The following is a 25,603-nucleotide window of genomic DNA, read 5'->3' as shown; positions in this document are numbered from 1 at the left end:
TTTACAGGCTTATTTGGCTACATGGAGAAGCGCTGTGTTGCAGGCTACTGACTTTACCCTGAAAAATCCTTTCTGTTTGAGACATTGCTCACAGTGACTTAGAAAACCTGTTTCATGGATTTATCTCATGAGTGATGTACTAAAGCTGCAAATGAAACATGACATAGGAATCACTTTCCTGAGATGAGGCCTAAAGACATTTTAATGCATTGAATCAAGAATAGGCTTAAGGCAGTGTCCCAAATCTGTCAGCAGGATCACAGTTGCTTCCCACCCAGGCAGAGCATGTCCCAGGGTGCACAGCACTGATCTGCACATTTATTCCTGCTTTGGAGTGTGCCACAATGTAGACTTGACCATATGAGTTTGAGCCCAGTTTGTACATGTACAGACAGTGATTTCTGCTCTGTCACTGTAAAGGAAGCCTGAGGATTCCCTCATCTGAGGAAGCAAGGGATAGTGGTTGCTGTGGTATATAGTGAGTATGTACAATGATGGGGAATCTTTAGCAATCACGTCCCAGATGGTGACTTGAACATCTGTTCTGCCAGGTACCATAACCCACACAGATCTGGATTGCTCCACAAGGAATGAGGAAGAATGTCAGGAGCCTCCATCTGAACATCGGGAAGCACTTCTACCATGCCGGTGACTGAGCACTGACTCAAGTTGCCCAAAGAGGTTGTGGAGTCCATTGGAGGTGCTCAAATTCTGTTTGGACCAGACCTGGTCTTGGACAGTCTGTTTTTGGTGGTCCTACTTGAGCAGGGAGGTTGTATAGAAATCTCCTCCAGGGGTCTCTTCCAAACTCAGCTGTTCTGTGGTTCTGTTGCTTTGCTTTTCACTGAAGAAACATACAAGTACTCTTGGATCAGCCAGAACTGGGGACCTGGGCATGTAGAGTATAGGAAGTGCATGTTTTTTCAATTTCTGTTTGGAATTGATTTTGCAAGAAGGGGTAAGAATTATTTATTCATTGCATTGCAGATCTCTATCTTGAAGTTAAAAACACTTCTAAATGTGATTGAGAGGAATAACTTGGGTTATCTTCAAACCTTTGAGGTTTCTTTTTGTACTGCCCTCTGAGAGCTGACTTTATGTGCTATTAAATAGCAAAGACACTTTTCTGTGTAGATTTTTTTTTAAATACCAACATGGGCATGAGGAAACTAGCCATAACAAAGTTCAGGACAGAGATGTTTCAGTGCTTATTTGTGTGGAAGAGGGCTGCAAACACCTTATGCATCCGATATGTCTGGCATTGCTGCCAAGTATAAGTGTGAAACCAATTTTGTACAAAGTCTGGTGGGGAACAGGGGCAGAAGGTTGGGTGGGGAATGAGAGGTTCACATCTGTTGTGGAAGATGGTGTGGAATGTTCTAGGTGTGCAGGTATAATTCTCCCTAGAAATAAAATGAATGTAATAAGTAGTGGTGTATTCAATGGTTTGGTTTTTTTTAAAATCCATAAAAACTCTGATATACATACACATGTCAGATTTCATTAGTTATATTTGCACTGGATACCAGCTGATGGCTCTGTAATCCTTCCCTTTCCATGTCCCTTAAGTTTTGCATAGTAAATTCAGAAAATGCTACAGAAGTGGATGCCAGAAAAGGTCTCTGGTGAAATTTTGTGAGCATGCCAGAAAACATTCTGTGGATGGTAACTTGGGAGAGTAAGTTAAATTACGATACTAAATGCAGGGTTTAGTTGAGAACATGAAGAGCATTTAAAATTAGGGGAGGGGAAGGGGAGTTGAAATTCCCAGTAACTCCAGACTGCCAGTCCCTTTGGTAATCAGTGGAATACTCAATGGGGGCACTGTAAGCATTAATACAACAAAAAGATCCCAGTGTTCTAGTATCACATCTGGAAAGCCTTAGAGGACCTTAGATGTAGCTTGTGTAGTGTTGATGATAAAATAATTTCAGATACTGTGAGCTGGAGCCACAGTTCTGCTTATTAACATAAAACCAAATTTTAAGGTACAGATGGATGCAAAAGTAGCTAAAATGCTTGTAATTAAAAATGCCAAATAATTTGATTGTGCAGTGCAACTATATATCCATCTGCAAAATTGAGGTATGGGTGACCAAAAAAAAAATCTCCTCCACTTTACAGCATATCAGGTGGAGCCACTGTATGCTTCCAAAGTGGAATAATGAGTGGTTGGCATACAGGAACCAGTACTTGCATGTAGCTTCCAGCTTGCAAATGCAGTTTGTTTTTCCTATGAGACACAGCTTGTGTTCTTGCTAGCTTGAGTAGTGCAGAATTCTAGGGTTCTTCTGCCTGTGTCACTTGCTCATGAGAAAAAATAAATACAAACTAAGAGTGAATTATTGTAGGGCAGTCTCTAACCTTTGCTCAGGCCCTGAGTAGAAGGGCTGACAATGGACAATCTGTTTCATTCAATAAACAACCTCATGTTTGGCAGCTTTTTTTTTTTTTTTTTGCAAGGTTGTTTGCTTCCCTGCCAGGTGTCACTGCTCAAGAGTCCCTGGCTTATCTAAGGGCTGTAGGCACCAAGGTTGGGGATTCAGATACTGCTGTGGGAGCTGGCTGCAGAGTGCTCCATGCTTTGGGAATCTGGCCTAAAACCTTTAAAGTGGCACCTTTAAATCACTGCTGTCCTGCTCAGGCTCCCTCAGACCTCTGACTCTCAATTTATCTCCATCTCAGTGGTACTCTTCTGCTTCAGCACTAGAAATAGAAATAGTGAGATTGGATGCTAATTCCAGGACATCATGCTCCTTAGCTTGTGCCTCATCTCCTTCAGAGAAGAATAATCTCTGCTGGGAACTGTCTGGGTCTGCCTGGATCAGGAGTAAAGATGTGTATGAGAGATAAATAGAGATTAAATGAAACCCAAGGTCTGGAAATGAAACTAAGGAAAATAAGGTAATGCAGTGGTAGGAGAGTTTTCTCACAATTGTTTTCTTTTTGGATACTTAGCTTTCAGCTATTCAGGTAAGAAAAAAATTAAACCAGTAAAATAACTACTTCTTGTTTGCCCTTTCCTTGCACTGTTTTCTTTCTCAGATGATGCTAACACCATTGTCTTTGTTTTTTTAGTTGTTTTTTAAAAAATCTAAATCCACATGTTGGTTTTCTGTCAATAAATAACAAAAGTCAGATTTTCTTTTTTTTGGTTGTATGAATTATGCACGTATGTAGATTTTAAAATGTGTTTAGTTAATCAGTGGTGGCTGAAATTTGTAGAAAGTACTTTGAGGTCATTGGTTTATTCTGCTAATTGTAAATGATTTTTGTTTAAGAAGGTATGTCTAGATTTTCTTAAATTGGATTTGATTTCTGAATCAGTAGTGGGGAAACATGGAGCTTGAAACCTGGAGCTTGATTTAGAGGGTTACTCTGTAGATTAATTGTGAGAGGTGCCCTTGGTTAGAGGCAAAAGGGAAGAGCAGTGCCATAGTGGCAGTGATTGTTTCTACAACTATTAGCTTTGTTCATTCAGATGTAATTCCCATTTCCCTATTGATAATGCTGTGACTGGGTGCACAAGAAATCCTGTACTAGTCTGAAGTCAGGATCAGTGTCTTTTAATCTTTACAGAAGTTGGAAATCAATACTTCTCCTCACTGGTTAGGGAGCTTTTCATCTGAAACTGTAACTTGAGGTACATTGTATTTTTGTTTAAGGCTGGCTAATGTTACCAGCCTCTACTGGAAGTCTGGAAGTTTTTCCTTTTTTTTTTTTTTTTTTTTTTTTTTTTTTTTTTTGTGTGTGGCTCACTTGGGGACTATTTGGAAAAAGATTTGTAATCTTAGCCTTCATCAGACCACACAAGTCAAGAGGCTGATCCCCTCTTGGGTTGTCAGCAGTCAGCTTAATCAGGACAGAACGTGAGCTGTGGTGGGAATGGGTTGGACACGTTTTTAGCCCACACTTGTAGATCAGTGTCATGGGGGGCCAGCAACACTGAGCTGTTTGGCAGAGAAGGCTCATTATGTGCCTGTCCCCTGTGGTCCCTCAGCAAGGGCTTGAGGCTTCTGTTCACAGAGAATGGATGTGGGGAGGGGAGTGCTTGGCCTCCTTCAGCTGTGAATGCTTCCATTGAGACCTCGGTGAGAGCTCTTTCCAGCTGAGCCCTCTTGTATCCTTCACCATTTGAATTGTTTGGGACTTTGTGAGGGTGCAGAGGATGGGATACAGGCTGTGGCAGCCTGGGATTTCACAGTGTGAGTAATTTTGAACAAACTCAATAGTTCTTCACTGAAACAATGCCTACTTTTTGAGTTTGTGTTATTTTTTTTTAATAGGTGACAGCAACAGGAGGCTATTAGCTGTACTCCAAAGCTCCCCTAATGTGTCTGTAAAGATATGTATTCAAACAGAGCATTTTCCAGCCTGGAGAAGCACAGTGGTAAATGTTAGACCATGTTGCTTGCTTCTGGCTGTGAGTGTTCAGAAGCAGCAGTGGTCTCAGGGGGCTGCCCATGGCCCACAGGATCATACTGTATTCTGTACCCAATTCAGTTAGCTTCAGGTTCATTAAGGTTTCTTCTATACCCACATCACCAGATGCCTGGCAGCCAAGAAGCCCATCAGCCCCTGGACCCAAGCTGGTACCCTCCCTCAGGGCAGCTTGAGTCAGTGCCGGTGTAGTCAGTGCCTTCTGGATCACCTGGCACAGAAGCAGCCAAATGCAGGTTCTGCAGAAGCCATGGTGAGTGAATTTGGAGCTCTCTTCTTGTCATGTAAAGCCACACTCAGAATCCTGACAGTTTCCATCCTGACCACTGCTTCTTGTCTTCCCCACACATCTTCCTGCACTCACCAGCCCCTCACAGCAACTCTGTCACCTACTCTTGGCACAAAATACCAAAACCTGTGCAATTCCTGCCTCAGCAGATGCAGGCAGAGTCTGCCGAGTGGAGGTGAAGCATATGCTGAAGTATACACGAGTTTATAGTTTGGGTAGAAAGTCACACAGTGTAATGAAGTTTAGCAGGTATGTTTGCAGCAGACTTAAGGAAAAAAAGGCTGTGTGTCATAACACACTTTCTGCCATGTGTGTTGGCATGGCTAAACAGTGAAATATCCCAAGGCTGGAGAAAAGAGCTCTGCCTGGAGAAAAGGTGCCCTGTGCACGGCAGTTTTCCTTATGCTGTATATAAGGGAGTCATGACAGAGTTACTCAGTTTGCACTGAGAGTAGTTCAAATTTCTGTTACTTTCATGAGTTTCTTCAGGATTTTGTTTTTCTCTCTTCCCCTTTGCATATCACAAATATTTATACTGTGCTAATAAAATATAAGCTGATCTTGCAACTGGAGTGGAAATCTGCAAACAGCTTTGCTCATGAAATTACTCCCAGCTGAAAAGCTGAGGTGTGCTCCTGCTTCTTGCACTGTATCCTAGGTGGAATAAATGTTGTTTCATGGCTGCTCTAATGCTTTTAGATTTTGTCACATGGAAGTTAGGGCTTGTAACACCCTCAAAGGTAGATTTTAACTTTTCTTCTGCATTTTTGCTTGTTTTAATGTGTTTATAATATTTTATGCAAGTGTAAAAGTGGCATCGATGTATTTAAACTATTGTACATGAAAAATCTGTAGAATATTATGAGATTAGAAGTGATAAGAGAAGCATACATGCATATACAAATTTCACATCCAAAGATAAGTTTTTGATATGTTACACCTTATTTTAGGTGTTCCAGGGATCACAGGCAGTAGTTATAAGTGATTTCATGTGTACAAAAGAAATTAAGGAAAACTATAGTTAGACAATTTGATGACTAGATCATTAACAAGCTCTTAATATAACTGTGCTAATAGAACAGCTTTAAATGCAAAACTATATCTGGTTACAGTCTGGTATTACATCAAAGCTGAGGAGCTTTCACAAGCAAACATAACTCACAGTGAGAGTGTAAAACTGTTAGAATTAAATTTCACTGGGTTGCACTGGGATTTTTCTCAGTTCACAGTATTAATAGAAACAAACCCAAGTTCTAATAAAAAAATAACTAATAAATATTATGCACACCTGAAGTGATAAGTATGGTGTCAATTAACCTGAGCTGAGGTTAGAGTGCAGAGAGAGGTGGGGTGTCACAGCAGAGGGCAGGAGCAGGGCTGCATTTGGGAGCTGTGCACCTGGTGAGCCTGAGGCTGGGCTCCAAAAGGCTGTGCAAACCAGGAAGGGAGCATGGCCATTGTACTGCTGGCAGGAAAGGAACAGGATGGTGGTGCCTTTCCCCTCTCTGAGGTTAAAAGGGGATTTCCAAGAGGCTGAGTCACTGAGAGGTGGTTTGGTCTTGGACACAGTGAGAGTTTGCAGAAGAGTCCTTCTGTGGGTGAATAGCTTGGGGTGAGAAGGAGGTGATAATGATAACAGGCCAAATGTTGCTGAGAGGGAAAGATTTACCAGATGGCAGTGAGACTGTGAGAGCCTGTATGCCTAGACAGCAGGGGACTTTGGCTGCCTGTGGAGCAAGTGGCTGTCAATACCTGGTATGTGGCCACTATTTAAAGCAGCAGCCCACTGCTGGCCTGATATGTGATATGTGTCAAGGAGGATGTTTCAGACAGGTGGTGTCAAGCCTCAGTGCTGCTTATAGAATGCTCTTATGCAACTTCTGTCTATCCAAAATACAGCATAAAGTCTTTTGGGAAAGCAGGGTAGCATACAACTAATTAATAGGAAAGTTGTGATCTTCCTTCTAGGTCAGCAATTGTTTACCCCATCAATAGACCTTCAGATTGCTTGTGTCAGAAATTAGGAGAAAAAAGTTTTTTCAAAGGTCATTGTCTTGTTTTTTTTTCTGTCTCTCCCCTTCATCCCCTTCCAGTCTCACCATAAGATTCAAGTAGGTATTTTGTCTTCTGTAGCCTAAAGGATTGTACAGTCATCTTAGGACAGTTCTCAAGATCTCTTAACTAACCCTCCAGCTTACTCAATGCCCACTTGCTTGATCTTGGGTGCATGGTCCTTCCCATGAAGGAACTAACTTCTAAAGAGGCTGTGTAGCAGCTCTGTGAATATTGATGTTCATGTTTAGTTCAGTTGAGATGAAAAGCTGATGGAAGTCCCTAGTCAGCAGTACTAGTGTGAGATGTGACTGCCACTGAGTGGTAGGACAGGCTTGTGTGCAGCTTGGAATGCTCTGCATGTACAAGAACCAGTGTGGAGAGAAGACTCATTCCTATTTCCAAATTACACATTCTTAGCAATGTCAGCTATCTAATGCAAAGTTGAAACACAGAGAAGAGGCAAAAACATTTCAGTTTTTTGTGTGCTTCTGACTGAACATGCATGGGAGAGGCTTCATTGATACTGTGAATTTGTCTTTGTAATCCTTTCCAAGTGGTTAGGAACAATATTTATTTTCTTGTTTCCTAGATGGCATGCAGATAAGTTCGTCTAATTTGAATAAAGTGGGCAGAAATTTACTTCTATTTGCTAAGATTAAGATTTCTTGGATTGCTTGGTGTTTTCATTTTTAAGGACATGAAGATCAAAGTGTGGATTTCAAATGTCCCTGTTAAACTGCAGCTCTTCAGGTTTTAACTGTCCATGATTAGTTCTGTTCTAAGACTTGCAATGCTCTAATTCTAATCAAGTCATATCCTTGATGTTCCCAACTCCTCTCTAGTCAAGCTGAGATGGGCAGAAATCTGATAGCAGCAGAAAAGAACTTGGAAAAGAGAACCTGAATGAATGTTGCTTGAGGAGAGCATATTCAAGATGAATGAAATACCTTTCATTTGCTGCACCTCATGGGAACCTCAGAGTGAAGTGGACAAAATGGTAAAATTCTTTCCAAAAGTCAAGTGAATTAAAACAAACAGAACACAATAACCCAAAACCAAAAGGAAGTTTTGCAAAGGCAAAGTTCTTTACCCATTGTATAAGCCACCAACAACTGTATCAATCTACTGACGTTTTTCCTTTTTTTTGGTTATTCCCTTTCAAAGCTGTGGTCTTGCATGCAATTTAAAGATAGTAATGCTTCTCAGAGAGGAGAGAAAAGCATAAGAGTGAGCAGCACAAATGGTTTAAAAAAGCAGGATGCAAACGTTAGGAAGAGGAACAAAGTTTTTTGGTTCTCTGTCTGTCAATTGTAGAAGTTCTGAAGCTGAATAGATTTGTTTACAAAATTTTACATATTGAAAAGTTCTTTTGAGATTGCTAAATCATTAAATAAACCCCGCAAAAATCTTTCCTAATGATTACTTGCTTAAAATAAAAGATTCTCATGTTCAAAACACAGTGGTTTTAGCTTGAGCTTGCCACAAACCTCTTTTAAATCAGGGAACAGTAAGCATACAGGTGTCACAAATACTGCCCTGACCTTCTCATTTGTGATATTTAGTTACCTCACTTTCAGGTATGACAGCTTTTCGAGAAGTCACTGGTTATTGTGTCAATAGAGCCTTAGTGCTGGCATTTGTTAAGAACTCTAATGCCTTCCTCTCAGGAAAAGCAAGATGAACTTGGAAAATTTAGGGGTGTGTCAGAACAAGAATTGCTACTGTAGCCTGATTTCTCAAAAAGGATGCAATGATCTGTTGATTAGATATTTATCAAGGTTTCTAACAATGGGGAGGTCTGAAGGGATCAAAGAAAAACTAACGTTACTCCAGTATTTTAACATGTCTGGCCCATGTAATCATAGGTCAGTCATGTTTTATGCTTATCCCAGATGAGCTTGAAAGGGTGGCTAAAAGAATCCCAGCTACTCAGAACAAAGTCTTTATGAATGGCATCAGAGGGATTTTATGGCAAAAAGGTATCTGCCACTGTGCTGAGGAGTGGCAGTAACATTTGGCTGATAAGGCTAACAGTTTGTAAACGTCATGAAAGCACCTAATCCTGATGATAGCTGGAGGCAAATTTGCAGCTGGACCTCAGCTGAGCAAAGAGGCAGCAATAGCCACTGACTTCTGTGAGGTGACTGGAAACCTGAGCACAAATGCATTTGAAGTACATCTGGGCTCCATGCATGACACTAAATTGCTTGTAGCGAAGATGCAGGGAAGTACCAGGGGGTCAAGGTGAGCAATCAGTTGAACACAAGCTCATAGTGTGCTCTGGTGGCTAAGAAAGCAAATGCAATCTTTCCATATCCAGTCAGAAAAGTAGAATGCAAAGAAAGGAGAACAGAGCTGCTGCTTTTTCCAGCATAAGGGTTGAGGTTTCTGAAATTCTGAGTTTGTTTCTATTCTTTGTCCTATCAAAAGGATGCTGACAAATGCTGCCCTTTCAGCAACAGCTGAGTTTGTTTGCCACATAGAAGAATCTTCCCTCCAGGAGACCCTGTTATGCTGTGGCCAGAGATTTAACAGAGCTCTAGACAACTGCATAGCAAAGCTCTTTGGTCAAGACTTGGATTTGCACCACTGAATGTGTATTTAGATTTTCCTGCTGCTGTTTCATCTCTTCTTCCCAACCCAATTAAAAATCTGGCTGCTGTCTAGCTATCAAATGCTAACACAAACACCTGTGTGCCAGATGTGGACAGCTGTAAGTCTGTCAGTGCTGATCCATCAGCAGAGCCATGAGCCAGTCCATGGAGCAATTAGAAAGCACTTTTTTTTTCCTCTCTCCTCCTTTTTCTGCCCTATTTTTAATCCTCCTATTTTCCCAGGGTTTTCTCTCTTCTGTTTCCTACTGCTGCAAGTTTGTAAGGTGAGCCCTGCTCAGACTTTCTGTCTCTTTCAGATAAGAAAACAGCCTAAACCAAAGGAACGCATTTTTCTGGCTGCAGTGGCTGGCTAATACTGACAAGTGTTAAATTATAGAAGTCCAAATGTCAGCTGTGTGTGCCAGCTCAAGAAAAACACCTTGAAATACTAATGTTGTGAGGGCTACACCAGACAGGATTAAGACTTCATTTTTTAATTCCCCCTTGGTCTGAAGAGAACCAGTCTCCCAGATGTGTTTTGGAGATACTGTAGGACAGGGTGTACTCTCATTGCCTTTTTGAAACAAAAGGCTGAAGTCAGCAGCAGAATGGTCAAGTTTGACAGACAAGAATGGCAATAGCTAAAGAGGTGGGGCATAGTAACACTGAGGTTTTTACTGCAGTGGGTAAGACAGTGCATTCTGGAAACAGGCTAATGTAAAAAGGCTCTTACTCTGCTATGCTTTCCTCATGACCACTGTCTCTAGTGTCCCCAATGTGGAGTAACAGTGGGGGATGTTCCTGCTAGGGAAAGAAGTGAGTTTCAGGAGGAAAGAGAGTGAAATATGTTCTTCTCTAGCAGAGGAGATGGTTTCGTTTGCTCAGCTGGGAGTGATAATGGATGGCTTATTTGAAGATGCCGTGTTGGGTGTGGGGGGTGACTTCTGTGGCAGGGAGGGTGAGGAGTATGGTCTTGCCCAGAGAAGGTGTCAGTTGCTGTGTACAGAGCAGTAGAACAAGGGAGGCCACCTTGCTGCTTTTACTTACCAGAAGACTGCTTGTGCTGGCATAGATCCTGCCAACTTAAATAATTCAGATGAATCAGGCTTTACTGACTGAAGTGAACTGATTTTTATCCAAGGGTTCCCTGCTCAGTTTGATCGGGTAGTGCTGCTAATTTAGAGTCATAGTGTATATCCTGTCATGCTTATTTGAAGAAAACCTCCCATTGACTTCAGTATATTTGGACTTTTGCTTTAACAGAAGTGGTGCCATTGTGAGGAGCTGTTTTTCAACTGTTGGGGCTCTGGAATGCTGCAAACAGAAAATCTCTCAAATGTAGCCTAGAAAATGACAGGATATGTTTAAATTAGGATGCAGAGTCACTTGGAAAATAGCCTAAGTGCCTCTGAAAAGTTAAATTACATTTATAATCTCTTTATTGAGCTGGAAAGTACACCCTCAAGAGAGAAGAATGGAGGACGTTTTTTTTTTTCCTTTCCCTCACCCCCATTTTTTTTTTTTCCCTAAATAGACACCAACTATGTATGGGCTAACAGGATTTTGTTTAGGGCAGAAAAGTTCATGCAGTCATGGAATAGCATGGGGCTTTTTAATCAGCTTCCCTCCTACTAAAGTTTCTTAATTAGTTCTTCTGCACCCTGCCTGTGGAGTGGGAGAATCTGGAAAACACACTCCTTCCTGGGAAGAACTTTGATCATTGCTTTCCCCTACCTCTCCCCTTACCTTGTGTGATGGATGACATATCAGCAGTCATTTCTGCACGGACCCTTTCAGAAACAAAAGAACTCCATGAGTCTTCTGTGAGCATCTTCGAGGGGAAGCTGGCCTCTGTGATTTAGTTAGTATTGACTACTTTGTCTTTCTGTAAAGAGCAATGAGTAATATTGGTGTTGAAGAAAACAATTTGTTCAAGAAGGTCTTGAGATCCATTGTATATTTGATTTTTCTCTGAGCTAGTGACGTGAGATCACCATGTTTAACGTGCATAGGCTGTCATTGACCAAATACAGCTATGCATGAAATCTTAGTGAGTGTGACCTACATTAGTCTCTGCCTGCTGTTTGCTTGCAAAAGAGTAGAATGTGTATGGGTTCTTCATGCTGGAAATGTTGTTTGCTTCCTCTCTTGAGGAAGATGTGATCTAAGCTGAGTGGCAGGAAGGAAAGGATTATTTTCTTTGTCATCTGCTTTCCTAGCAATGGAGTTAGAACACTATATAGCAAGGTACAGATTTATGAGGGGTATGAAAGAGGTGGAGGATGCCTCTGCATTACCTTATGATACAGTAATCAGGCAATCTTCCCCATGAAGTCAGGACTGCATTAACCCTGGTAGAGTTGTCTGTGTACTTCACTGTTTCTTTACTAGTACCTGTTCCCTGTGTGTGTTTTCACTGGGTAAAACAAGAATTCCTCAGCTCACCTATGACAGGTCTCTAATGCACAAAATTTCCTTCCATCTTCTTTCTTTCCTGTGTGGGTTTTTATTTCAGGAACAAAGATGAGCGATTAGTTACTGTCTTGGTGTTTACTTGACCTTGAGAGGTTGAAGGTAATGTGAAAAGGCTTCTTGCAGAATAGCTCAGTGTGCACTCCATTTAGTTTGCTGCTTGCCTCGTGCATTTATACAATGGTCTGTGTTGTGGCTGATCTTCTGAAGCTTTCAGACCTCTTACATGCCTTCATTTGTTTATTATAGGAATAGGAGTTTACAGTAATGCTGTTTATACTAAAGTTGGGTGAACTATTGCAGCAAGAAAAGAAACCATCATGAACCTTTGCCCTGAACTCACAGCAAACTCTCTTGTGATTTTTAAATTTGTGTTTCAGTTTTCAGTGTCACTATGCTTTGTTCTGTCAGGACTGTAAAGGAGTGCCAAAATATAAATGGTATTTCCAGTGTCAACCTCAGATTTCAGAAGCAAATCTGCTCCTGTGCCAGGGAGTGTGGAGTTTCTTAGACCTCACATGTTTCACTAGAGACTTTTTCAACTTAACCTTTTTAAACTCCTGCTCCTCTGTGCAGCTGGCTCCAAGTGCTTATCCAGCAAGGCTTGCCTGTCATTTTTGTATGGGGCAAGATATTGGTTATTGAACTACTAAGCACTCTGGGGGAATGTGTGCAGGCAATTGCTTGCAGATGAAATACTGAGACAACAAGTGCAGTGTATCTGCTCTTCTAGCAAAGGTATAGGAATTGTTCAGCTTTTGCCTCTTCCCTGCTAATACGTTGTAAGGCTATCAGCCACTTCTGTGGAATTATGGTAGAGTTGCCTAGTGCAGAATAAGGAAGTAAACTCTCTAGGCTCTATCAGTTTTGTTTTGAGAACAGAATATGACTAATGTCTTTCTGGAAGCTGTGTTTATCCAAATTTATTTGCTGTTCCATAGAACTTTTCTGTTTCATATCCTGGACTTGGATCCAGTATTGAACTATCCATCTAATAGATTATGATAGATTAGTAGGACCAATCTTGGCAGTAATCAATTCAGGTTGTGCCTGTTTTTTCTTTCAGCTCCTGAGGAGGAACAGTCTGCCTTCTTCTCTCCCTCCCTCTTTCCCTGTCTGTTTATTGTTGTATCACAGGACGATCTGATGTTTGTTTTAACACTGAGATGAAGCTAAATTCACTGCTGTCCAGCACTCTTTAAAGTTGGTGTGCTACTTGAATATTTATATCATGCTGACATTTGCTTACATTAGAGAAGGCTTTATTTCCTTGGAATATTTATCATAGTATCCAAGAATTTCCATGTTCCAACTGCTGCTGGATCTGAATGTTGTATATAATTACCTGGGTCCAAGCCCAGTTGCTTTAGGGGAGTTAACTTTCAAAGAACAGCAACCACCTCTGTGGCACTTGCTAGCTGAAAGAAGAGCTAGCAAGGATTTTTTTCCTGCACTGACGTGGAGCAGCATGAAAAGAAGACTTCCACTTCAGCTGTATAGGCAGCATTGCCTAGCTCATTGTGGGGAAGATAGCGAATCATTTCCTGGCACACCTGGCATCATGGAGTGGATGCCTATATCTGATGTGATCTGTTGACCTAGTTATGGTCTGGGATGGAAAATATGATTTGACAGATTTTGTATCCTGTTTTTTCCCCCTGATTTCCACCAGTCCCTTTCCTGAAGGTTCATGGGGAAGGGTTGGTGCAGAATCCAGTTCCTGCCTTCCTGACACACTTTGATGCTCTGACCCCCTTTGTGCACAGAATAGAAATGACCAGCTTGAGGCTTGATCAGACCTCAGCCTCCTGTTGTTTCCCATCAGCTTATATGACTCTCCTGGGCTTCTGTGGCTGGAACTGCTCTTTTGCTGCTGTGCATAAAGAGGCACCATGATTTATGAATCAATTAATCACTGCATGCTGAGGAGCTGTTCACGGTAGTTAAACAGTGAAAATAAAATGCTTGAGTCTATAATAAAGACGGATCATAATGAATATGACCCTCTACCATGAATTCTCTCCCTCCCTGTATTATACCCCCTACCCACTTTCCCAGCACAGCCAAACTATCAAGACATGAAATTTGTCTATCTCGATGCATGGGGTTCATCAAATTACTTAATTGCTTGATAAGAGTGCTGTCTGTTTGTGGTGTCTTTTCCCCCATCACACACACATACACTCTACTTTTACTGCTGAAGCATTTAAAGCCACAAAGATTAAGAGAAGATTCTGATGCTCTTGATTTTAAAACTTTCTGCCTAGTCATTAAAAAATCCACCAATAAGTCTCTAAAAATTAGGGACGGGCAGCTGAAATCTGTCCTGCCTGATCTGTAAAACTGCAGAAATGTGGTGTGAAAATTATAGGAAATATTTCCATCAAATAATTGTTACTTTTTGCTCTGTGCCATGCACATACCATTACTGTGAATTTCTAAAACTGTGTGATACTTTAAGAACCAGGCAAGTTTGGTGACAAGCCTGCTTTAAGACTGCTGTTTGGCTTCACAATTTGCAGTTCAGTGATGGTAGTCAGATCAGGATGCCTGTTGCCCTGTGGGCAGCACCACTGATGTTCAAATGTCTATCCATGAGGTAAGGCTGAGACAAGAGGCTTTAAACCTGATTATGTAGTTTTGCATTAAAACTGTGCTTTCAGAGAAGAAAATAATTCTGTACAGATTATTAAGTCTATACATTTTGTATTTTTTAAAGAAAATTGTTACTTTCTTTTATGTTATCAGCAGATACACAAAATAGTGCTGGAACTTTCATTAACAAAAAAGGTGGTTTGTTTTCGTTTGATTTTTTTTTTTTTTTTTTTTTGGGCTGAAAAGTGTATTCTTGGTAAATTATTTCATCAGCTATCCATCTGTTTTGAATTTTGAAAACAATTTTTGAAAGAGTGGTAGTACTTTTTAATTTTTTTTTTTTGCTGCTGTATTTGAAATGTTAAATTTTTTGTTGCAGAGTATTTCCTGTGTTTTCTGAATAGCAAAAGTTGATGAGCAGATGGACTTCTGAACCTTACTAGAAGTCCACTGGCTATAGTGGAGTTGCTCTTAATCTCACATGTAACTAAGAGCAGATTTCATTCAAGCCAGAAATTAGGTGCAGTGGTGTGAAACAGGTTAATTCCTTTTCTCTGCCATGCATTGAAGCTTGCAGTGGAATTATAATATTTGCCACTTATCAGTAAAAGAATTTTTCCTTTCCAACACAATCTAGTTTCTCAGTTTTGTTCAGCTCTGCTGCTGGCATACATTGGCTATATCTAATGGCCTTTGTTTGCATTCTAAGCTTATCTCATAAATTTGTTTTTGAAATGCAGTAATAATGTTTCACTGTGGTGACCATGGTTAAACATTTCTCTCTTGTCCCCCCCTTACCCTTCTCTGTTTGATTTTTAGGACCCAGGTTTCTCTTCTGTGATTCATGAGAAGCTCCAGGTTCCCAATACCATTCGTAAGGCGTGGAACGAGAAGGACAACAGATGTGACGTCTGTGCCACACACCTGAACCAGCTGAAGCAAGAGGCCATCCAGATGGTGCTGACCTTGGAGCAAGCTGCCAACTCAGAACACTATGATGCCTCACCAAGCTCTCCCCCACCTCTCTCCAATGTCCCCACGCTGGTGAGTCCCCGGCACATGGGCAGCCTGCAGCCCAGGGACTGGGCATACGTGCCTGCTCCTTATGCTCCATCTAATTATACAGCCTTTGTTGCCAACAAACACAGTGGAAAGCCCAACAGTCTCGGAATTGGAAATGGGGTGGAGAAAAAAAACGGCTCTCCTGGACACCAAGCCAAGGTCAGCTTTCAGATGGCCACCAGCCCCAGCAATGGCAATGTTCTCAACTCTGTGGCTATCCAGGCCCACCAGTACCTTGATGGCACCTGGTCTTTGTCAAGAACAAATGGAGTCACTCTCTATCCCTACCAAGTAAGTATTTTCAGCTAACAGAACTTACTTGTTTTTTTCCCACTAAACCTGGCAAAGCATCCTGACACCCTTTGCTCCTGTGGGTTGAAGTTGAGCTGCCTAAGTGAGCTCTAGAGCAAGGAGATCTGTAAATTACTGTCTCCCTGATAGGGGATGGGGTTGGGGGAGACACACATCAAAAGCAGTATTCATGAGAATACCTTCTATTAATACAGCTGTTACTGGTAGCAGAACCAAGATGCTGTTTTTAACGGCAGATAACTAATCATACAGTATTTTCAATTATTAGCTCACACAATTCTCACTCACTTTCACTCAGAATATTCAGTTGGAGCAACAGCTGGGAGCCAGCCACACTTGCTTACTCCCAAGTGGAAAGTGGCACTCGTGCACCAGTGTTTCCTGAGCTGGTATTCAGGAAGGATCTGGATGATCTTTTATTCCATCCTGTGTGTGTATGATCATTAGAGTACATATAGCAGGCACTAACTTCTTTGACATGTTTTAAGTTACATACACTCTTGATGCCAGTGGGTTCAATGGGTCCAGTAATATCCAGATCCTAGCAGTTCTGGGAAATTTCCATGTACTTTTCAGCGTGTTCTTTTCCTCCTCTTTGGTCTGTTGTTTTCTAGTACAACACACCTGTGAGAACCTGTAGAACCCTCCACACCAGAGGGCACAGAAGAAGCTTTTTTGCATGACAGGAGGTGGGCTTTCTGACACACTGAACTGAAGCTGGTGGGATTTTCAGAGTGCCCAAGAACTTGCAGATCGTGTCAGAAGCCTGTTCTTCACATATTCTCATAAATGTCCCAGTTGGCCTCTTTAGGCACATAAATAACTTTGGAAGCTGATCTTTCTACCAAATTATGAACATATTCCAAGATAGATCCCTAAATTAATATTTAACTTTTATTAGTATGACTAACTGATATTACAGCCAGAAAAAAGCAATGTTAATCATAAGCATTAAGATATTGTCGTGCACCAAGGCAAACTAGGTAAAACCAGAAATGAAGTACAGTTATTTTATCAGGGAAATATGTGACTTTATGCTTTTGTGGATTTATGCTCTACTGAACCTGAATCATATTTGGGTAGGTCAGTATGTGATCATTGCTTTTATCTAAGAAAAAAAATGTGATCTGTGTTTCAGCTAAGGAATAAAAAAAAAAAACCCTAAACAAAGAATGCAACTTAACAAATCTAAATGTCTGTTATTTGTATTGGGAAAATTACTTCAATTTTATTGCATTTGCTGTCTTTTAGGTTCTTGTTCTGTGAAAATGTGGGTTTTGTTTACCTTTTATAATGTCTGCATTTCTTTGATGATTAATTTTGTCTTAAAACTATTCATTAAGAAGAATCTAATATTCAGAATTGTCTAGACCGATTCTGTAGTTTGGATCCAGTTAAAGTCAGGACTCTTCCCTACCCTTGACTTTCAATAACCTTGAAATAGAAAAGACTGCCTGCTTGCAAGACACCCCAAAGCCAACACAAGACCCAAAAAAATCCCCAACTAACAGCAAAAGAAACAAAAAATGAACAACAACAAAAAAAATCCCAAAGCCTAGCAATGCTGGTCTGTGTTAGAATATGTTGGTCGTAAGTTTCATATTTTCCTTTGAGATTCTACTTTCAAATGTTAAAGTTCTCACTATGTTCAAGTTAGCACACTTAATTATCCAGCTGAGAAATAATAAGGATCGCTTTTGTCTTTAAGCACCCTAAAAGGATTTGTGTTTGTTTACACAGTATCTGTATTAGAGTGGGTATTAGTCAAGTAAGAAGAAAAACTGAAATGTAATTTGTTTGTAATTTCAAATACTGTTAAGGTACAAGCTTTTTTTTTTTCTGCTTTTGTGTACAGCAACTAATCTTTCTTACTACACATTTTCAGAACATTTTAGATCTGTATCCCATATAAATACATTTTTGTTATGCACTTAGAGTTGCAAAACTCTGCTGGGGAAGAGCACAAGGAAGATGAATCTGTTATCTCATGTTAAGAACGCTTTTTAAATTGGAGGTGAATTAAAAAGAAGTGATTCTAGGCTACTTACTTGTGAATGTCTATATATTAATTAAGTTTTCTTGCCTTCCCTTAAGAATAGTGATTAGAAAAACTTCATTGTGCGTTAGCTAAGAGGAGTAGAAAATAATTTATTGGGGTAAAAAGCCTTGCATTTCACACAGAGAGGAGCAGTACCTTCTACATCATAATCTTGTTAAATAGATGTCCAGGGAGAAGTCAGTCTCATGGCTCTAGACTTAATGGCACCTGTGATAGACACCTCCCATTGTAAATCAGCTTTTCTTAGACAGTCTAGATAACTTGAAAGAAATGGTTGAGTACCTTGAAAACTGACTGTGATGTCTTCTTTAAAGTATCATCAAAAAGGAGAAAACATTACAGAGAAAACAAAATAGTTTGAAAGTGACACTCTGTGGCTCAGAATTGACTCACTACAATTTTAAGCACTAAAATATATTCCTACAGTTGTAAGTTGTAGGATGCTACTCCTTTTTTAGCATCTTCCCTTCCAGATTGCCTAAAATTAGAACCTTGTTATGGGTAGTTAGTTACTACTTTTGTTTCAGTTCTAGTAGAAAAACAATAAAAGTTAATATAAAATGGAGTGTTGTGATATTGTAACTGCTGCAGTAGTTTAGGATAAGTCTTAAATGAAATGCCACTACTAAATTGATTTTTGCAGAAAAAGAGCGTTTTCCAAAATAAAACAAATTGGAATTTATACATTACCAGGTTTACTAATGTATTATGCATTTAAAATTGGAGAAAATGGAAGTGTACCAGATTTAACTGGCAATGCATGTCAAATGTAAAAAGTTTCTAATAATTTCATGTATGTATTATTGGAACTAGTGAATGGAGTCTCCTAAGAACATCAGAGGCATAGCTGCTAAGAATTTTTTAGGCAAAACTGATCCTACCTGGAGATGAGGAGATGGGGCAGATGACCCTGTCACTCTTCACTGTTCCTGTTTTATATGATTCCATATTTAGGGACTCCTTGAAACAGAAACAAAAACCTGGTTCTAAAGATCTATGATGTCCCTAGGCTTGACTCAAAAACAGGGAATCAGAGGCAGGGAAATGGAATCGATTTATCTTAAAGAGCATGGCCATTACAACCCTTCTATGGAAACAGGAATGCTGAAATGGTCAGGGTAAAACTGGCCTCTTTCTGCTTAATACAGGTAGAAAAGTACCAGCCAAAATTTAGTAGCATTTGATTCAGTCTGAAAATAGTGTTCTCTCTATGCTCATCAGCACGTAGCATTTTTATGCTCCTGTGGATCAGACACTTGTAAAGACTTCTGTGGATCTCCCTATCAGTCAAAGGGATTTCAGTCCTTCCCTGCTCAGAGAAAACCCTATTAAATTGTTGAGGTTTTACCTGAGAAGAGCTGTAATTATTTGTGCAGCTGCTGGTGTGAATTACAGGGTACCACAGTGTTAAGTACACTTCTGTTAGTTACCAATGATTACTGAACACTTACAAAGGAAAAAAAAAATCCCTCTGGGCCTGGGGTACTAATGCAAAAAGTCTAAATTCCTTGATGAAGTTATTGCTTTTTGTCACTTTTATAGAGAATGCAATATTAAATTTAATGCATAACACTTTTATTACTTCATTATTGCAAGCTGATAAAGTAGCTAAAACAAAAACACCACATTAAAGAATAAGATTCGAGTCCTTAGGATTTCAGACTGATTCAGGGTTTGCTTTCACAGGGAAAGGGGTTGATAACAGTGACTAGATAAAGCTGGTTCTACTTTTTCTAGAGTCAAAGCCCTCCAGTTTTTACTAAAATAATAAATTACCATCTCTTGTGTTGGTGTGCCTTTAAACCAACAGCATGGCATTAACTTCATCATGGTGGGAGCCCCAGAGCATAAAACAGTAGGCATTTCCTTGGTCTTCTAGTTACTCTCCTGGATCTGCACAAGAATCTTTCATGTCTTGAAGCAGATAATTTCAAAAGGCAGACAAAAAGAAATTTAGTGCAGTGTGCTTGGTAGATTTGAGTGATAGGAAGGTCAGAATGAGCCCAAGAATTGGGGAAAGTCAACAGTTCCAGGAACAATTTAGGCCATAAAAGGGAATGATGGGTAACAGAAAATGTGGGGCTGATGTGGGTGAGCACCTTCTGCTCCTGACCTTGAGGCTGTGAAGTTTGATTTTCATAAGCAACAAAAAGGATTTGAGTAGGGGCTTTGTGAACAGAACATATTCATGCAAGAAGTGTTCCTTTCTCTCCTGCACTTAAAAAGACTCTTTTGACCAAAAGTTTGGAAAATTAGATCTTAAACTACTGAGAGGCTTTTGGCCCCAGGCATAATGATCTCATAATTTGGAATTATAAAAGCCTTTGTTTGTACAATTGATGCAGCCTACAATATGTTGCTTTCTGTTACCTCTTTATGTATTACATGTGTTTAGAAGAACAGTTCTCTGAGATTGCACCAGCTTGTTCTGGAGCTTTGCTGTGATGAATGATTTGTTTGGAGTTTACTTAGGTCACGGCTGTCATATAACACATCAGTTCATTCAGGCCCAGGCTTTTAAAAAGAAACTGGTAATGATTAGAGTTGGGTGCAAAATGGAAAGCCAATGCTTGTGTGGGAGGTATTTCCATCAAGGATTTTGATTCCAAGCTTTTCTCCAGGTCTTTGCTGTATGATTTGTTTCTCTTCTGTTTGCTGCTGCTTCTATTACTTTTTAGTGTTCAGCAGGATAAAGATAAAATGTTAATGATTGCTACATTGGTGCCAGGGTAATTTAAGTAGCTTCTAAAGCATATAAAGCAAGGTACAGAAATCAAGTTACTTGCTCCATCTGCAGACTAACAGGTGTCTTCTGTAATTATTCCATGCTTCCTAGAGCCAGACCTATTTTACCAAAGCATCTTAGCAACAACAAAAAAAGAGATTTGTATACTGACCTTTCTAGTACTGTGTTCTTATGCAACCACACACAGTTCCCTGAGATACCAAATGCTGGAGGTATTTTGCCTTTGTGCAGTTAGGCTTTTGTCCAGAATTTTTTTGATTGCTTGTTTCAAAAGTAATTCAGTCACTGTATGTATGAAATCCACATTTGGATATGGTGGCTCCCTGAATGTAGTAAAAATCTTTTTGTTCCTGTTACTGTGAGCTCATGAATGATGATGCTGAGCAGATATGCATAAATTCTTGCACTGATTTTTTTTTTTTTAAATTGACCTGGACTCTTAACAAAGTGAGTCCATAATCAGACTATACACTAAAAGTGCAAGAATTTTATTTACAAAGATGTTTGACTGGGCCAAGAAAAAGGTTGTCAAACAAATTCATTGGCACTGAAATTATATCCTTGCTTGATTATCTCTCTTGCCCTCTTCCCCCGTGCATTAGTTGTTATCTCTGAAGAAACCTTCCTCTGACTAAAAGCCTTTTTAAACCAAGTCACTAATAATTAGATATGACCCCACTAAAGTCAGCATGTCATCAGTTGACATTTTGCCATGATTGTTTGATCATCCAATTTGTATATTGCAGGAGTTGGCTATTTGTATTTCATTCCTCCTGTCTACCCCTTCAACTAACAGCCCAGTTGTATGCTGCTTTTCTAGTATCATCTAGGGGGGAAACTGGAGTCTATGTGAACTGTAGGAGAGGTTTATTTTTTTGCATTACTCTGGCATGATTTGATCTCTTATGACATTTTTATGCATGGCTTAATGACCTTAGAATCATTACTTTTCCCCTTTATGATACTGGGGTGACCAAGGGAAGAAAGAGGTAAAGGGTATCCCATGGACTGAAAAGAGCTAAATAGGCTTATCCTGAGAATATGAAAACCCCGTGACTCAATTGTGATGTGAGGAAGAAATCTGGACTATTATAGGAGTGAGTTAATCCTGCAAATTAGCAAAAGCCAGAAGATCACAATTAGTGAGGATTTGGAGTCTTGGTTTCCTTCCCTGCTTGTAGCTTAAGGATTTTGTCTACATGTGAGACTAGTTTCATTTCTTAAATAATAGCTGATTGCTTGCATTAATTGAAATAAAAAATAAACTGAGAGAAGGTGTTTTACAGTGAAAAAATTGATGTAGAGAAGGGGGAAGACAAACTGATACATTGAGGCAAAATTGCCCTTTTATCTCCTACAGTGTAAACAAGGTGGCACAGAACTAGAGGGAAAAATGGTCAGCTCCTGCTTTTTTTCATAGTTTGAGAACATGGAGAGCTAGTACAGTCAATTTGAAAGAAAAAGGAAATAAACTTTTTATGCAATGTACAGTTTTTTGGAACTTATTAGGAAAAGCATTGAGGCCAAAAGCTTAGGAAAATTCATAAAAGGATTTATGTGGGTAATAAAAAGGTCCCTTCTTTATGATATTAGGATAAAAAAGGTGGGATATAAATTGCTATATAGAATAAGGTATTTCATATCTTATAATCTGAGGAAAAGACTTCTTTAAATGCATCCAATCTATAAGTAAGGACTAGAATTTCTGAAACTTCCACTGAATCTTGCTGGCACAGGTTTAACTGGGTTCTCTGGGAGGAGTAGATACTCAGTATTTTGATAAACTGTGTCCCTCTGTTCTGAAAGTGGGGAAGAGGTGCTGTGTTTTTGAGGCCTCTGATAAACAGATCAATGAGAAGTGCTTTTCCAACAGTTTCTACAACAATTCCAGAGTTCCATGTGAGTATTATATGTTTCAGAATTATTTTAACTTAAAAAAAATGTTTATTCCTTGCTGAAGTGTGTGGAGATTCTAAAAGTTGTCTTGGGTTGAATCATTCATCTAAGCAAAATGCTGGTCTTTACTTTTGCAGAAAGATTGAGTCTTGTGGTTGATACTCCTATATTTTACTAATTGTTTAGCATCTGTTGCAAAGAGAGAGGAAAGAGAAATGTACTAAACCAAAGGTAACTCATTCTAATTGAGATCAGGAGGGAATGACAAAGGGATTGGAGAGCAATTTTTTAGGAACTTTCCTTTAAATTCCCAAGGGATAGAACTCAAAAAAGACACAAATCAATGTACTGTCTCATTGACTGAGACATTTACTTCTCATATTGCTTTATATAAATGGGACATAGAATTAAGATTAGATTTAGAAACACCATGCTTTTTGTAGAATTCTGTTCTTTGACTTCTTAGAAAAGTATTTGAGACTAAATATGAAGAAGTATGTTACTATGTAAAAAATAAACTTGCAAAGCCTTTTGCTTTGGTACTGTGCTGTGCTTATGAGAAGTAAGGAATGCATGGCTAGAGCCCTGGGTAACTCTGAAATGTGATTCCACAGAGCTATCATGTAAAACCATTGTTTTCTTTTCTCCAAAGTGATTCTGAAATGGCACTGGAGAGGGAGCATCAACTTCTCTGTTGGGCCAGTCCTCTTTAATTCAGTAGATTTGAGTTAAAGTGGTTGGTTCTCCACTTATATTCCAGGGCATTGAGGACTTGAGAGGTGGGTGTTGTCGGATAGAATACATTTGGGACCAGACCCTCTTCTGTCTCACTCCAGGATAATGGCTTTGCAACTGACATGGCTACATTGGTGAAATACAGATAAGAGTGAGAGCAACATCAGCCCTGTAAGATCTGATCAGGCAGAGTGTGAGAACAGCTGTGGTGATGGGAGCAAATATGGCATCTTGCACTCAGAGGGGGCTCGTTCTCTTTTGGGCTGGTGAATGGGGAAGTTTTTTTTCTCCATGCTCTTCTAGTGTCACCCTGCTCTGAAGAGTCTTGGAGCTGCTCTTGACAAATGAAAGCAGAAACCTGATTGCCCAGCTTCTTTTGAACTTCAAATGTGTCAAGATGTGTTTTATGAAGAAAAAGGAAGAATTGCATCTGTACGAGCGTGAGAAATAGCTCCTCTCAGCTAATGCAAACATATTTTAAATCTGCAAACTGATTTAAAGAAGAAATGAAATTGCACTTCACCTTTCACTTCCACATTACCTCTCAAGCAGGATTCAGAACTGCTCCAAAGGTTAAAGGCAATGAGCTTTCATCTTCCAAGAGGCTGGTTGGTGCTCATTGTTAATGTTGCTAGCAAAGCTCAGCAGAAGGATCTGTAGCTCCTCCTTGTATGAAAGCACTGAAGGTACCATCACATCTGTCATTAGGTGTCTGAGCACTTGGGTTCTATACACCAGGAAAGTCTCAGGTCTGGTAGATGTGTCAAGTGATTAAGGTGCAACCAGTGCAAGGTCACAGCTGTGTGCAAGTGAAATGTTTCTATTGTGAGAGTTCTTTGAATCAAATACTTGCATCTGTCAAGCTTAACTTCAAATTGATACTTCTTTAGCTTGGGAAAGTGGCATGTGTATGTGTATATTACATATCTACCTAAACTTATGTAAAGGCTTTTGGCTAGTGGGAAGGGCAGGAAAAGAATTCAAAGTTGGAGCTGTGCTTGATGAAATCACTTCTGCTTCCGTGACTTTGCTGTGGCTGCATGCTCAGTGTCACTGGATAATTATAAAACACCCATAATGTGAATCCTGCTATTTCTTTACACCAAGGCTATTAATAAAAGCAGAATTTAGGCCTAGTTTTGTAAAAAAACCCCACTTTTTGGAAGCATATACTCTTTCCTGTAAAAGATAGATGACAGATATGATTTATAGTTGCTTTCCTTCCTGACAGGTTTCAGGCTGCTGGAGCTAAGCAGTGTAGCTGGATTTAAACACAATTCAGAAGCACAGTCATCTCTTTGTTTTATTCTTGTATATTTTCTCAGTTATTGCAGTGCAACATAGAAAGTGGAAAATTAATTCAAGTGCTATTAAAGAAATTATAGAGTGCATTTCAAGAATATGTATAGTAATGAGATACTATCAGTTCTTAATTGATCAGTCTCTCTGATCCCTGAAGACTTCCTGTGATGTTTGTTGCCTGTGTGCAGGATGTAGGAAAGGATGTGACATGATTTGCAATTGTACAATGCTGATACATCATGGCAGTGATCAGAGATAGTACTGACAGGGAGAATGCACTCAGAAAGCTTTGTCTACATTTGGACCAGTTTCTACAAAAGTAACTTTGAAGAACCTTGCAATGCTAGGTAGGTTTAACTGAGGCTTAGTTTGCAAGCTGTGTCAAGATTTTTGTGGTTTTTTTTTTTGTTTTTTTTTTGTTTTTTTTTTTTTAATTTTTTTTTTTTTTTTCTTTGAAGTAATGTAAACCAAAAAAATTATCGTTTGTCATGTCCAGTAAATAATATAACAAGATACTATTCAAGTGACTTAGGAGAACAAAGCAGCAAAAGCTTTCTGGTCACCACGCTTCTTAGACAAATTACAAGAGCATCAGAGGGTGTCCTAAAGCTTATCTATTTTATTTTACTTTTAGATGTAAATGCTGATTGAGGGATCAAGTTGTTTTCATGCAGCTAAGTGCTTTGGAGGGAAAAATCTAGTTCTCACGTTACTGGCTTTTCATTGTTTTCCATCCTTAGTTGTCACAAGGGACTTTGCCTCAGTAATCCTAAATGCCAAGATATGCCATTTGCTGCCAGGATTTAGTAGCCATGCTTATGATCTCCTGACTGTTGTCTTGCACTTCAGAACCTTTGTAAAGATCCTTTTAAACATTTAAACACAGCCCAACTTATCAGGATTTATTCCTATTTATGTAAAAGTAGATGAAATGAAGTCACCTGACTTGCCTTAATTCAAGATTTCTGGAAAGGGGCGCAAGACAGGAGTGTTATGTATGTGCAGATTGAGATTGGAAAAATCTCAGTGATGTGGATTTCTCTGCT

At 39.6% G+C, this 25,603-nt stretch overlaps 1 protein-coding gene across 1 annotated transcript in view; it reads left to right on the top strand.

Moving 5' to 3' along the window:
• The first annotated feature begins 1,251 nt into the window (after nucleotides 1-1,251).
• Nucleotides 1,252-25,603, top strand: part of KIF26B (kinesin family member 26B) — a 197,498-nt gene continuing 173,146 nt past the window's right edge. The window contains exons 1-3 of the mRNA XM_056486973.1: nucleotides 1,252-1,325; nucleotides 4,549-4,693; nucleotides 15,265-15,798. Of these exons, the coding sequence (XP_056342948.1) occupies nucleotides 1,252-1,325; nucleotides 4,549-4,693; nucleotides 15,265-15,798 (753 nt within the window). The remainder of the gene's footprint in view (nucleotides 1,326-4,548; nucleotides 4,694-15,264; nucleotides 15,799-25,603) is intronic.

Source organism: Oenanthe melanoleuca, chromosome 3, assembly GCF_029582105.1.
Source record: "Oenanthe melanoleuca isolate GR-GAL-2019-014 chromosome 3, OMel1.0, whole genome shotgun sequence".
NCBI classification, from domain to species: Eukaryota; Metazoa; Chordata; class Aves; order Passeriformes; family Muscicapidae; genus Oenanthe; species Oenanthe melanoleuca.
The sequence above is the reverse complement of the archived record's forward strand: the minus strand, read 5'-3'. Positions and strand labels throughout refer to the sequence as shown.